The 16,052-nt window shown below is 34.9% G+C and overlaps 1 protein-coding gene across 2 annotated transcripts in view; it reads right to left on the bottom strand.

The window, feature by feature from the left end:
• Positions 1-275: 275 nt before the first annotated feature.
• The window catches only part of LOC136982556 (G-protein coupled receptor-associated protein LMBRD2), a 100,264-nt gene continuing 84,487 nt past the window's right edge, over positions 276-16,052 (bottom strand). For both annotated transcript variants that reach the window (XM_067279054.1, XM_067279055.1), the window contains exon 15: positions 276-2,655. In XM_067279054.1, the coding sequence (XP_067135155.1) occupies positions 2,423-2,655 (233 nt within the window). In that variant the 3' untranslated portion in view covers positions 276-2,422. The remainder of the gene's footprint in view (positions 2,656-16,052) is intronic.

The raw sequence follows: 16,052 nt of genomic DNA, 5'->3' as shown, positions 1-16,052 counted from the left end.
TGCCAATGCCGGTCGATAAGATAAGCCTATCCGCGGGTTTAGCTATGGCGGCGCACGAATTCGAACAAAAAAAAGAAGAAAAATTGGGAAGATGCCATCGAGGAACGGTTTTACCTGGGAATTTCCAGTCGGTCCGGATTTTATCTACGAAAGGTGGGAAGAGGCGGCCGAAAAAATGTCGGTTTAAAGGCGGACAGAAATCTCCCGGAAAAGACGTTTAGTCGTCCGGGAAAAATCGAGAGCGGAATTTCCGAGAAAGAAGAAAACGGAAGAAGTGCGGAAACTTTGCATTTTATTACACCATAATGTCGTACAGAGCGAAGAAGTCGATGCTAGAACCAGACACTCCAACCCTTATTTAACAGACTTTGCCGCCGACCGCTTTAACGCCCGCACTACGAATTTCGTTTCTATAATATTTAAAAGAACGTCCGCTAGGCGTAAATTAAGCATCCTTCTACCCGACGTTTTAAACGTCCAGACCGCCCGTTCCTACGGAAAATAGACGCTTCCGTCCACTTATTTTCGGTAGAAAACGGAGAAAATTACGGAAACGAGATTGTCTCGACGTGTAATTGGCTACAAAAATTATTTTACATTTTCTTGCAAAAAACGTACAGTTAAAATATGGCACGCGTGAAAACAATTTCTTACATTATTTTACTTTTCGGTAACAATAACCGAGTGTTCTTAAACAAAACAAGATAGACACCGTCGATTTCTCCGAAATAAATTATTACAAAACGAGAAACAAGTAATTTATCCCCGCAAAACGCGCCGGGCCTTCTTCCCGTCGGCGGAACGTCCCAATCTTTCCGACGCCATTTCGGGCGCTTCCTTCCTATTTTACAGAATCTTTACGCGGCGCGACAAAATTCGGAAACGGGATCTCGGCGGCCGGGTTAAAATCGTATTTTAACGGCGTTCCCGGTGGGAGGAGGAGCGGGAGATTTTTTCCTCGCCCGCGAACGGCAAAGGCCCCGCGGACAAAGCCGGCAGCCCGGCGATGTCGTAACCCTTCGGTCACCATCGCCGTCGCCTACGTCCGGTACGTCCAGACTATCGTTGCATCCCCTAAAGCCGTTGCCCGGTACGTATCGACTAATAATTTTGGTACGAATTTTGTCTCGGGACCCGATTATTTACCCGCATATTTTTTCGAATTTCGACAAATCGACCTTCTCCCACGCGTATTCGATCTAACAATGTCAAAGTAACCTTCGAACGGCCGACGAAATTTCCAAAATCCGCGTACTTCCGGTTTCTGCCCTACGAAGATTTCCACGCAGAAAAACGCAGTAACGCATTTGGGTCCCGCAGGCTGACTTTTGCGGCAAAAATCGGATATACGTATTAATTTCCGGGTGACGTAGGTAGCGACGTTGCCACATTCGACTTTGTACTTTGACTTTAAAATAACGCTCTTAACTGCGGCAATCGATACCGAAAGGGTTACGGTTAAATTTTTAAGATTTTTCCTTCGAGTCGGTCCATCTCCGGCTTACGCTTTTATCGTCGGTATCTTTACAGCCTTATAACCCAGGCCCGCTAATTATCTACGTTAATTTTAAGAATTGAATTCCGGGCCGAGTCTCGTACACTTTAGCTGGGGCAAAGGCCTTCGGTGGGTTTCCTTCGGCCGTTTTACGCCCGGTTATTATAAAACTGGCGCTTCCTCCTCCCGGCCCGATGGCGCCAGGCCGGGACCGGGATTAAACTCCCGAAATATTGTAAACGACAGAAAAGTTTAAAAGCAGCCACCAATTATCGTTTCCGAATCGTCCGTTTTTTCCCAGCAACGATTAACTTTCGATCGATCGGAAATTAATTACGATTAAATTTAAATGTTTCTACGGAAAAACCGTTACTATTAATGGCGGAAAAATTCCAAAAACTCGGAGGAAAACCACTAAAAACATTTTCGTAAGTGGTAAATTTGCTCTCCGTTCCTTAAATTATAACCGACGAATGTTTTCTCCTAACAAATCTACTTCCGTATTTAAAACGGAAATTATTTTAACATTTTTCTATATTGGAATCCGCACCCGGAAGGGGTTTTTTAAATTTATCTATAACTTATAATACGACAAAAAATATATATATTAGAAATAGTCCGGTCGAGGCGGGAATGTAAGTATAAACGATAAAATTTAAACGCCGCGTAATCGGGCAAGGTGCTAAATGCTAGAATCCGACCACCGGAGAAAGGGGAGTCGGGTACAAAACGTAACTAAAAGACATCGGTACGTTCTAAAAGGTCGACGTAACGACCGACAAAAAGATACAACTGGGAGGCGGTAGACGTCACGCAATAAATAAGTGCTTCCGGTTTGGTATTTACACCCGCCGTTTCTGACAAAAGGCTAAGGGAACGAGAAGGAAAAGCGAAAGAGAGGAAGTGGGAGAGAGAGAGAGAGTGGAATTAAACGTCGTCGAAGAGGCCCTTGGGGGGTTGTCCCGCCCGGTTCCAGAAGACCCGGTCGTGGGGGCGGTCGCCCTCCGAGTATCGATCCCGGGAGACGGAAAGCATCTCGGTGGCCCCGCCGTTCTTGGCCGGGTGGCTCGTCCTCTCTTCGGTGTAGTCCACCGGCTCCACGTCCCTCAGCAGCTCGGTCCGGGCGTTTTCGTCCGACGGCGTCCGCATCAGCGCGTGACCTGACGGAAGTAGAATTTCGTCTTATGAGAAAAGTAGGCAATTCCTTCGGATTTATTTCGCGTCATCAAAATGAATAATATATAATATATATAATATATAATGCCACTAAGAATATACCAGAGTTTAACGTAACCTTAACTCCCAAGATATACATACGTAACACATACGTATATCTCGAATTTAACGGAACATTCACTTAATGTAATACACGCGCACACTCGCGGAACTGGAGCAACCTCGGATGAAAAAAGAAAATTAATACGAATATACAAAATCTGCCGTAGAAAGACTCTTTTACGCGAAGACCAGACCTCGTGTCGACCTTCTCTATAAACAAGTACGTGATTTTTACTTTCGTACGTCCTAAATATCGTAATTACACAAAGTATTCGTATAATTTTGATACGGCGAAAATAATATACCGCAAATCTGCGCGCTCTGGACCTAGCCCGTGTTTTGTACGTATCGCGCTGTTAAATAATGGCGGGTTCGGGAGGAGCTCCGCGTTACGTATTCCCGAGAATTTACTCGAGATAACGTTAATAAAAGTGATGATTTGGAAATACCTCTTTTGCCAGCCGCAAGATGAATAATTCATAAAATGAGTAATTGTCATAGAAGATCGAATCGCGAACAAAACAAAACGTGTCTCAAAAAGATGGAAGGCTTATTTTCTACAAATGTCTGCCGCAAAAGAATTAGTGGCCTGCGGAAAAAAATTTTGATTTCAATTATGACGAAAGGGGGGATGGCAAGATGCGCAAAATCCGGCAACCGGTGGCGTAACTTCCCGGTGAAAAATACTTACGTTTAAGAAAAACGCTGCGACTCGTTAGCACCCGGTTAAAATTGTGCCTGGCGCCATCTGTTACCAGATGTTATTAAAAAATAACTTTTATATTATTAATCATCGAAAGACAAAAAAGGCTTAATTGTCGATAGAGGCGCGTTTGTAAAAATATTGTAAATACCAACAGCCAGTAAAATTTTCATTAAGTCCGACCGCACTCGACCCGTTTCTACCTCCCACCACACCACCACCAAAATTTAATAGCATCGATGCCGCTTATATACGAGTTATCGGCAAAAATGTCCTTTCTTAATCTTTATCCCGTCTCGAGATATTAGACGCCAACACGGAGACGTGTCCCAGATTTGACTTTTTTTTTAAAGTTGGGGAGTCGAGATTCCGAACACCCGGAGGGTCGAATGCGGCGCGATTACAATACTTCCGGTGTTATAACAACCGGAAAATGATATCTACGCCTATACAGAGTTGCAAACTCCTCTACTCGCATCGAAACATCGTTACTCGAAAGTCGAACTCGAACGAAAACACTGGCGGACAAAGGCTGGACGCGGAATCAATCCTACCAACAGAGTTACATTTCGTAACACTGCTTAGTGCTTACCTCTCGCTCTGTTTCCCCACGGAGGGCATTTAAAATCCACCGTAAGGTGGATTTTAAATAAAACCCAAATTTTGTTGGTCTTTTAGAATACCGGAGGAACGATCCTCGGCTCGAGAACCCCAGCATTTAAACAGTTTTGTTAAATTTCGGAAGCCAATAAATTTGGGAGTTGGCAACTTTAGTGCCATGCCTTTACGTTTTATCCTATTACAATGCAACACTTTAAAACCTACAAACGCAGACACGAATCTAATGCAGTACATAAAATTCACAGTCGCCATTGGGCCCGGAAGGACGAGCACCCTAACGACACGTTGACGGAATTGCGTCAAATTGCCAGCCGAATCCGGATGCCTCTTTGTGGAGGAGTTCGCGACTCCGTATAAGACGGGATCGTAGACAGACAAAAAGTAATACGGTATACAGAAAGCATATTTTAAAAGACGACACTTACGGATGACAATTGTAGAAAATTCCACATCGTGCACTAAAATATACAAGCGACTTGGGATTGTAAGCATTTAACACAGACAGACTAAAACACACTGAAATAACCAAATAGCAAATGTAATACATTAAAATTTTACTCACGAACAAACTACTACATACCCAGAAACCATACTACAAATACATACTAAAGATGATCCTAGAAAATACAAAATATACGGGAAAGTGGGGCAAGAGCGCAAGTTTTGCTGTAACGTGTAATGCACAAAAAACAAAACAATCATTGTTCAGACTTTTCGATCATTCTAGATTTTAAAAAAGTGGCGAAACAAAACCGCGTGGAACGAAATTAATATAAAAGCGATTTTTCGAAAACAATGAACGCGCGCAATTTTGCCCGTTAGGGGGGCAAAATTGCGCGCGTTTTTGCCGTTAAAAAGGGCCTTTCGAAAAACTACCAACGTGGCGCACGTTGGTAGTTTTCGAAAGGCCGAAAAGAGTGGTTTAAGAGTGCGCGGTTAGCAGTGGAAGTGTGTCGTTTCTTCGAATGTGGAGCATTATTCGTGCCACCATAAAAAACGATTTGAACCGTTATGTAGGAAACATTAAAAATTAAGATCGATGTCAGAATAAAAATTGTGCTTTAAAATTCTTAAACGATGCCGAAATGTCAGCAACTGACACTAAATAGTTTCCCTTTACCGAAATTCTCGTTAAAACATTATTTTCATGAATCGAGGAGGGAAGACACTCGCATTTTGCCCCATAACGCAACTTCGTAAAAGCGAGTTAAGGAAGGACGTCCGTATGTCCTTCCTTAATCTCGAGAACAGTTAGATAGATGAAAGTCGAGACCGAATATGGAAAGCTTAGGGGCGGGAGGCCTAAATTAATTATATACGAACTTATGGTTTGGACTAAAAATCGCGTTATTTTAATTTTACAATTTTCTCCCGAACGGCGTTAGATAGATGACCGGCACGATTCTCTTGTTAACAGGAAAAGTAGGATGTGCGGGGGCAAGACTACTAAAACCGAGAGCATTGTGACCGTGTCGTAATAAATAATTGCTCGTTCTTTTATCTTTGCTTTCGTTTTGTTTAAAAACGTTATACGAGGTATAAAACGTGAATTTTTTTTAAATATGTGCGCGCGATCAAAGCGACTCTTGCGATCAGGGCCGGCCTTCTCGATAAAGGGGCCCGGGTGCAAGAAACTATTTGGGCCCAAATGTTTTTCTAAAATAAAAAAAATTTACAAACACGAACATATATTAATGCATGTTTATTTAAAGCGTGATTTTGTTCTTGCTAATACATTAATTACTTCAGAAAAATTACTAAAAATACTGCATTCTTGATAATGTTGGGGCCCCCTCAATCGCGGGCCCCGGTGCGTAGCATCCGCCGCACCCCCCGATGTGCCGGCCGCTGCTTGCGATAAACGATAAGAATTCCTAGAAAATTCGACACGGACCTTTCTCCGAAACCTACTTTTAAACAAAGCGTACCTTTTACATACCAAGGTGTAATGGTGTGACGAGGATTCTTAGAAAATGTGTGTACTGTAGATCTTTACTTGAAGAGCACCTTTGGGGATGAACATTCCTATTGTGATTTCTCTACTTTAATAAATTTGTGATCTGCCGAGTTAAAAACAGTTGTTTATAAAAAATGTAGCGCATAAATGTGTAACGTAGTATTCGGTGTACAGTTTGTAATAACTATAAATTGTAGACATTCCTACTGTAATTGTTTGTAATAAATTGAGTTCAATTATGAAAATTTTTTTATCCTCTGTGTAATGTTATCGGCCGGTTATTGTCATCAAAACTTGCGAGTCCCGAAGTGACCGAAATAAGCGGATTCCCCCGTATAGGCCTAAATGCTAGTTATATGATGTTTGAATAGGTAACAATTTTTCTGTAGCTATTGGTCTGGCATAACACTTGGCACAAAAATTAACCAAATAAGATACACGATACACAATAATACATAATAATAAAGTTTGACGACCAGATGGACGAGTCAAGCCTACCCGCTGGGGGGATCGAATAGGAGCCGTCAAAAAACCCCAGTTTTTCGGAGGTGGTCCGTCCCAAACGTGTCTTGCTTCGTCTTTCTCCATCCGACCAAACTCACAGAAGGGTCCTCTTAGTGGCCACAGGACAGAGATTAAAAAAAATTACTCATCATTTCCCCTAGAAATAGTCATTATACAAGATAATAAAAATAGCACGCATCATCAATTGTAGTCAGGCTAATTAATAGTTTATTGAGTAGTTGAAATTATAATGATGTTTAGTGTTAAAAATATATTATAATTTGCAGAAATGATCTAATTAGATTCTTAACTAGCATCATATCATTTTCTTTAATTACTATTATAAGCAAATTTTAGTTTGATTGATATTTTATAATTGCTCTTTCCTGAACTTATAAAGATCGAACATTTAAAATGATTTAGGAAAAATAGTAGTAAGTATAGTAATTATCAAAAACAACAACACGGTCAAATTGTATTGATAATATTTGATCATTTTATTATACAGTATATAATTTGATAAAATTATAATAATAAAATGACTGATTATATACAAAATCTTTTATAAAATGAAATTATAAGTACAGTATTAATTTATATTTATTTATAAAATTTAAAAAATCCCATAATTTCAATACCTTGCATTAGTTTATAAAGAAGAAACTTATTTTTAAAACATGAAATACTCTTATACAATGTATTAGAATGGTACTAGAGACATTTTGAATAAACAAGAGATACCGTGGATCTTTATGGACACCAAAAGTGCAAAACCAGAATCAAATTGTGTATTTCGGCGATCGCTAGAATAATTAGAAAACCACAAAAGATAATTTAAACGGTAAGAATCTCTCTCCCGGCCGTTTCGAGGAACCCGATTTAGGTTCGGATCCGAAATCTCGAAACTTTTCTTCAACGATTCGACCCGACCGGTCGGGGATGCTTCTTGCCGCCCGGCCGGACGAACCCGGAGTCGACACGATTAAAAAGTTCTCTTAATGCCTTCGGGTAGATAGTTAAAAAATAATAAATTATAAAAGAAATTACTTACATAAATAAATATGAAAAAGTAGATTTATTTCTTGTTAAAAATAAAATACTGAAAATAGTTTTTCTATGAGAGGATTATTGCATCTCTAAGATAAACAAACAGACTTTTACCAAAAACAATGATTTGTATTGAATGCAAGTCTGTAAACAGATACTGTTGTTATATTGATTATCTTAATATGTAGGCCTACATGATTATGCTTACAAATATACACCTCCCTAACTCATTACACAGATTGATAGATTAAACAAGAGGCAAGCACTTGTTACAATGAAACTAATTTCCATACAGGTTTTATAGGAATTACTTATTTAATCCAAGGAAAAATCTCAGTTATCTTGACCTACATTTGGCACGAACTAGCACACATTCAAATGACAATAGTATAACAATTTTCATTTCTAACTTACTAAATCCTTTTTTACAAATTTTCCTTATGCTTATGCATTTAAACATTGCATACAGTTTACGTAAAAATCATAATTTTTATATCTTTAATGAAATTGAGTAGGTATTACTGCTGATGTCCGGCAAGATTTTCATTTCTAATCCGAATGTAAACTACAGTAAATGAACTGGACATAATCCATTTGCCGAAAATTGAAGATTATCGTCTTTCGGATTCCATTTGTATTGGAGATTGCAAATATCGATAGGAAAAAAACAAATACTTTTTTCAATTTATACACCTCTTCAATTTACTGTAATTTTGACATAGGGTTTTAGAAAATAGGCTAAATGTCCCAAATGTTTAATTATGAAAACTGACTTTGTTTTTATTTAATAACATACTTATCATTATTAATCTCTAATTATAAATTGAAAGATCATTTAACTTCCAACAAAATTCCAAAGTACAGATTAAGCTTCTGATAAAATCCTGTCTTCAGGCACAACTAATTGCTTAATAAAAATTACATTGAAATGTTAGAAATATTTATAACAAAACTTTTTAGATCATTTTGTCAAAAGAATCTTGCAATTTATGGCCCATTTCATATATGAAAAATTTGTTGTTAACAACAAACACATTAAACTATTTTTATTCAAAATAACAAATAAATAAGACAAATACAGTATACATTTAATTGAAATTGCTTTTTAACAGTTTACATTTCTTTATTTAATTAGTCTACATTTCAAGTTTTGTTTTGTAAGGTTTGAAAATTAGAACAAAGGAATCCAAGAAATCGAAATGCTAATAAATAACACTATTTAGACTATTAAATTTATGTATCATTGACCATTGAAAAGACAAAATTAATATTCATTAAACTTCTGTTATTTTTGCTGCAAGAAACAACCACAGAATCCATTTTTAGGTGTTCTATTAGATTTTAAACACATTTCAGTTAAAACTAAGAACTAATAATATTCTTGAGATACTGAAAACATTAAAAATCTGCAAATTGTTCATTCAAATAAATATATACACTGGTTGGCCAATGAATTAGAAACCCCCATGCATATTAAATAAATGTAATTTTGCAGCTTATATGCAAAACACTTGAGTCGCGTGAGTTACCACGTGTTCGTAAGCTCTTATTTAAGAATGATGTTAGTTAGTATGGTCATTAAGTTTATGAAAATCGGAAAAGCAAAGGACTCGACAGTTTCAAAAAGGGCCGATTGTGGATGTCCATTTTGCTGGAGCCACCGTATCAAAAACTGTAGAGCCGATTGGTTTTTCCAAAAGGTGAGATATCCCGAGTGTTCGATCAGTGAAAAAATAACCCGCAGTCAATGTCTAAAAGAAGTAACTGTGGCTCCAAAATAGTTAATCAGGAACATAATTGATGTCTGAAAAGACTAGTGTGGAAAAAAAGTACTTCTTCTCTGCAGCAATTGACGAATTTAATGAATCCCATCCCCAACCCATATCTACCTGAACTATGCGCAGGGAATTGAAAAGAATCGATATGAACAGTTGAAGTCCTATACGAAAATCTGATTTCTGCAAAGAACTGGAAAGTTTGTCTACAGTGTTGCCAAGAGTGCTGCAATTGGACATCTGAGGACTAGAAAAAATTAATGTGCTCAGACGAGTTGCAGTACACTTTATTCTGTATCGACAGTAGACAGAGGGTTTGAAGGGAGCCCCGTGAAGCAATGGACCCTGCTTGCCTCATTAAGCAAATACACCAACAACTGCCGTAAATGATTTACGGCAGTTGTTGGTGTATTTGCTTATGATATCGGGTTTTGTTTGATGTGTATATTTGCCTCATTAACATGACTCAAGGTTCTGGTGGGAGGTATTATTGTATGGGACATGTTCTATTGGGACGTAACTGGTCTTCTGATATTCCTGGAAGGTCAGGTGACTTCCAACGAGTACCTGAACATTCTTGCCGATCAAGTTCGTCCTGCAATGTTGCATTTTTTTCTTGCACGTGACGGCTCTTTCTTTGACGACAATGCTATTGTCCATCGCACAAGAATTGTTCTTCAGTGGTTCGGCAAGCATGAAAACAACAACTTTTGCTACCCACCCTGGTCACCACAGAGTCCAGATCTTAATCCCATTGAAAACGTATGGGACACATTAGAACAACAGACCAGCTAGTAAAATCCACTTCTGTCAAATCTATGCAAACTAAAGCTAAGTCTAGTGAATGCCTGGTATGCATTGGGATTAGAAGCACTTCAACATCTTGTAGAATCCATGCCAAATTGAGTAAATAATGTAATTTGAGCTAAAAATAGTCCAATAAAATATTAAACTGCTGTTTCTAATTCATTGGCCAGGGAGTTTATATTCTAATGAAATTTAATACAAAAATAGAAAAATTATCAGTATATTTTAAAGATTAAATCTATGGGTTTCTATCATTTTTTAAGGATAATTCAAAAATTCTAAACAAAATTGTATATTACTGCAAGAGAAAATTTTATAAAGTCAATTACATTTTAATCTAGTTTCAGTTAAAACTTTATTAGTTTGCTTAACAAATTTAAAATTTCACATTATTAAATTAAAGCATTTTTAAAAAGGATTTTTTTCCTTTAATATTTTAGAGAAATAAATATCCATTTCAAAATTTATCATAGTACTTTTATCTTAAGAATAATTTTGCTTTTTACACTCTGACATAGCAATATCATAATTATCAGAAGCAAGACAATGTATTCTATAAATAATAATGGTTAAACCCGATTTGTAGTAAAAGATTACATAGCATCTTTTACTACAAATGTTCACCTTTGATTTCTTAAAATTCATGCTAGAGGGGTTTTGTGTTTCAAGTCTTATGTGATTTTTAATTTTATTATAAATTTATTCTTCTTATAAGACACGTATGACCGAAATGGCTTGCGGAGTAAATTGTTTGCCCATTTTGTAAGATGGCACAGATTCCTTGTAATGTTTTGTTTACTCACAACAGCATTAAATTATATTGTTTTGCCAACAATATCAAAACTGGAAAACTTAAGATGACATCACTAAGCTGCAATTTTAAAAAAATTAAAAAAATAGACCGAAGAGGGGTGAAAGCCCGAAACGCGTCTCTGTAAAGATTATGGATTAAATAGATGAATTTGCCAAGTGTCTATGAATTCACCAAGTCGTGACACCAAACAAAACAAGAAGACACGGTTTCGACGAAACAAATAAACAAGATTTTAAAAAATTGTAGGCCTATAAATTCCACTGTCGTGTCTGTCGGTCTGTCTTTCCTTAATGTTGATAACAGTATTAGATAAATGAAATTCAAGATCAGATATGGAAATCTCAGGCAGGAGGTCACAGTTAACTATATACAAACTTCTGATGCAAACTGGAAGTCACATTATTTCAATTCAATAATTTTCTCCAGAAAGGAGTTACATAGACGACAGGCATGACTCCATTGATAACGGAAAAGTACGACGTAAGGGGGCAAGACACTACAGTACTAGTTCGGGGTGAAGAGCATATATTTTAAATTAAATAAATTAAAAATATGATTAAAATTTGCAGCCTGGCATGTCCCAATAAATAATTGCTCATTACCATTTTTATTTTCTACTTTTTAAACTCTAATTAATATAAAATGGATTTATACATTGAAAACTAACATTTGTATCTTATTGAAATTGTTATTGAATAATTTTTAAGTTTGAAGACAATAGTAAAATATATTTTTCTTGTGTAACATTTTCTAGATAGCAACTGGATGAAAACAAAACAAAACTTCAGCATCCTATTAATTTTGCCTGCTCATTACAATCCACAAGGTCTTTATCGTATCATGTATATATACGATAAAGACCTTACACACAAAGATTATATATATATATATCTTTGGTTGAACAAGTATTTATTTATTTTCATTTATATTTTCAATACTTAATGCACTTTAGGTGATTACATCCAAAATATCTATATATTAATTGAAAGAATGTTTCTAGTTGTCCAACTTATTTTGAGTAAGTGACTGGGTATCAAATTAAAACTCATTTGCCACTGCAGAGAGATTTGTGAAAAGAGCATTGATTCGGGTGTGGCAAAGTGGCAAAGGTACAATGTTAAGTCTATGGGACAAACACCTCTTGTTAACTTTAGCCCGATCAATTTTTTTCTTGTATTTTGCAGTTTCATTATTATAAATACTGAGGTCAATAAATATACATTTTAGTTATAGGACCATTTTTTTACCATCCTCTTTGAACTCAACTTCACCAATCCCCCACCCCTCAAAAACCCAAATAACGCAGAGCACGAGGCTAGTTCTTTTTTATTTTACTTATTTTATAATTCCATCTATACTGAATTACTAATGAAACCAAACAAAACATGAAAAAAGTGAAACATCTGAGGAGATGCCTTTTGAACTGTATGTGAATGACACGTTTTCAACCAAAGATGTGGGATATACAGCCATAAGGACTACATGATGATATTACTTACTAAAATAAAAGTAATATCATGTAGCCCTCGTGCATATTCTAATGAGGAGAATAAGATAATATCTATTTAAGAATTAAATATTCCATAATTATTTTAAAATGAAGTGAGTGATTATATTGCCTAAAATGAAACCTTTCTATTATATAAAAGGAATCCTTTTCAAGTCTAAGCAATCCTGATTTTACAAATGGAGAAAAAAGCAATTCAAAAGCAAGACAATATATAAGAATTTATATGGAAATTCAATACAAGTAATTTTGATCACACACTATAAAGACAGAAATTAGATTACATTTAGAATTGCAATATACATTTTCCAAATATTTCTTTATCATAATTAGAAAAGAAGAATAGTTTTCAACAAAAACAGTAAGGGTTAAAAAAAAATTACACACATGTGGTAACAAAAGATAAGTGAATGAAACTTAACAATATCCTCACAATATCGAATTCATAAGATTTTTGTATGGTGTTGATAGGTACAAGACTTTGTCAACAACTTTGTACAATGTTGATTGTTGTAAGTTGTTGACAAAGTCTTGTATCTATCAACACCAGAAAAAAATCTTAGATAACAAACTGCCTAACTGACTCAACTTTTTATGGTGTTATTTAGAATATTTTTGGCATTGCTAATGCAAAAAGTTCACTTTATATACAAACTATAAAAATAAAATATATTCTAGTTTCATCATAAAAGTTGTCACTTCAATCACCAGAAATAAAAGTTTCTTCAATTATACAATGGTCACCATAATACAATTTGTTCAATTTTGGACAAATATAATACACTCAAACCTGTTTTTGTGCAGTATAGTTGGTGACTAGTCTCATGCTTTGTTTTGTTTTAACCTTTCCATGCCGGTATATGCCCTTAGGCGTATGTCACGACTTGCCATTAATTCGTGATGCGAGATTTGCCTTTAGACGTAATTAATAAAAAAATTCGATTAATTTGCGTTATATTCGAGTTTTCCGCAATCTTAGCTTTGATTTGCTCTTTTGTAGGTCGATTGACTTTGTTTAAGCCAATAAGTGTTTTGTTACCACCCCTGGGCCATAAATATTTCGGTAAAAAGGACCCCCTACCATTCTACAGCAAATAAAAAATTGCACAAAAAAAGACCGCACAAAAACAGGTTTGAGTGTATTTTTCTACGTGAGACTTTTTTTATGCGGTCCCTATTCGCCGCATAAAAAAAATTACTTTTTAATTGTGTTGCGAAAACTATTTTTTATAGCTATTCGTGAAGTTTTGTGTGATTTTTTTAATGCATTTTCTTTTATGCAGTCCCTATCCACTGCACAAAAACAGGTATGAGTGTATATACACACATCAATGAACAAAACAATAGGGCACATGAATGTTGATTTAAATTGAGAATGCAGAAGTTAAAAATTTTTCAATATGTCCAAATTACAGTAATATAAGATGAATTACATTTAAATAATGCTTATTTTCCCCAATAATCAAAGCATATAATCAATTTGATCAAATGTATTGCTAAGAAGCAAAATTATATAAATATTTACTGAAAAACAATAAGCAATTATGTGTGACATTGTCACATTGCCAAGCTGCACTTTTTAATCACATTTTTAATTTAATTTAAAATGTATGCTCTCCACCTCAAATTAGTATTGGCTTGCCCTGTAGTCATACTTTTCCTTTAACGATAAAGTCACGCCGGTCATCTATCTAACACCTTTCGGGGAAAAATTTTCGAATCGAAATAATGGACTTCCCATTTGCATCAGAAGTTCGACTATAGTTAATCGGGGCCTCCCGCCCCTAAAGTTTCCATATTTAGTCTCGTCTTTCGTCTATTTAACTATTCTCGAGACGAACGAAGGAAAGACAGAGACGAATGGACGACAGTGGGAATTTATAGGTCTACAATTTTTTCAAAGTGCAGCCCAAAAACATTAAAGAAGTTTGATTTGATGAAGTAATTGTAATAAATTATTCATATGGTAAAAATTGAAATTCCCAAAAATTTATATAAATGAATAACAAATGGCATCAATGATTTTTTATCATTGTGTTTACTTAAATTTATTTAAAAAGTAATGAATTATAATTGCACTAAATATATCTGTACAGATAAATGCTATTTTTAATCTTAATAATCAATTAGATCTAAAATCATAATTCTTACACAATTTTAACTAAAAATTTACAACTTTGATTTTCATTTTAAAATTTTTTCTGGTACATATATTATTATAATTATATATATATATATATATATATATATATAAAATCTAATCTTTAACAGTGTAAGTAGTGATTATGAATTTTAGATTTTAGTTTGATCAAATTTGTTATTCCAATATTTAATTAATTCATACTTATATCTTATAATACAAATCTCTCTCTTTTATTGTACTTCTGACTTTTGATTCAAATATAGACTTTAGATTTAATCTGTATCGTTGAAATTTTTATAGGCATTGGTCTTAATTTGGTTAAAATAAAAATTTATTTATTCAAAGACTATAAAACACTATTGGTGAAAAAATTTTTATTTTTAAATTATGATATTTCTTACAGTTACGATGCAAATTTTCTTTCCAAAAATAAAATAATTGAATCTAGTGAATTGTTTTTTCTGAAATATGTAAGTGATTCACAAGCTCTTTATAATTATACAAATAAGATTTCTCTCTGCCAAATTTATTTTCAAAACCAATTTTCAACATGCAACGAAAGCGGTATCATTATTACCAAGTTTGCTGCCAGTTGATGAGATTTTGCTCGTGTGGCTTTCACCCGACGAAGAATTACGTCGACTGGCAGCGAACGTATTAATTTGAAATCGGTTATTTATTTACATATTAATTTTCAAATAGTACAAAATTTCAGACTATACATTTTGAAGTCAATAATTCTTTATAATGTATTAATTAATAAATCTGCAAATATAAATGTCCAATAACCCAATTTTTAGTTTAACACCGGTTCTAATAATGGTACTAATTATTATAGCCCAATGTAATCCGGCAACCCTTTAGTAATATCTACTATTACAATAATGCTTTACTTTATATTTTACATCTTAACAACATGAATTTCATTTCATTTACTAGGAATTTTGTAATTATAAACAAATGTATGATAGTAGTACAACAGAAAAATTACTAATGCAGTATATTATTATTTTTTTAAAATTACTGTATAGGAGCATATTTACAATTTTTGTTTTTTATTAATATTAATATTAACAATAGAATATTAATTATACTGAATTTAAAGTGATTTTAGAAATTGGTCTGAAAACTGTTTTGGTATCTGATATTTAAAACTAGCATTACCTTAACCATAGATCAGACAAAGGGTCTATTTGAAGGGTCAACGGACACTTCCGACATGCCCTAAAAACATGTTTGTAACTGCTGACTAGGTCGTATCAGTAGATTGCACAATTGCTCCTTACATCCTTATAATATAGCAAAATTGAGAAATGAAAGTGGGCATACTGCTTACTTTTTGGAATTGGTGGTTGGTCTTGGGCACATATTTGTTGTTGTCACCTTTTTTTTTCACAGAAA

This window comes from Centruroides vittatus, unplaced genomic scaffold (assembly GCF_030686945.1).
Source record: "Centruroides vittatus isolate TY-2023 unplaced genomic scaffold, ASM3068694v2 contig_854, whole genome shotgun sequence".
In the NCBI taxonomy this organism is placed as follows: domain Eukaryota; kingdom Metazoa; phylum Arthropoda; class Arachnida; order Scorpiones; family Buthidae; genus Centruroides; species Centruroides vittatus.
Note: the sequence above shows the minus strand (reverse complement) of the source record. Positions and strands in the feature narration are given on the sequence as shown.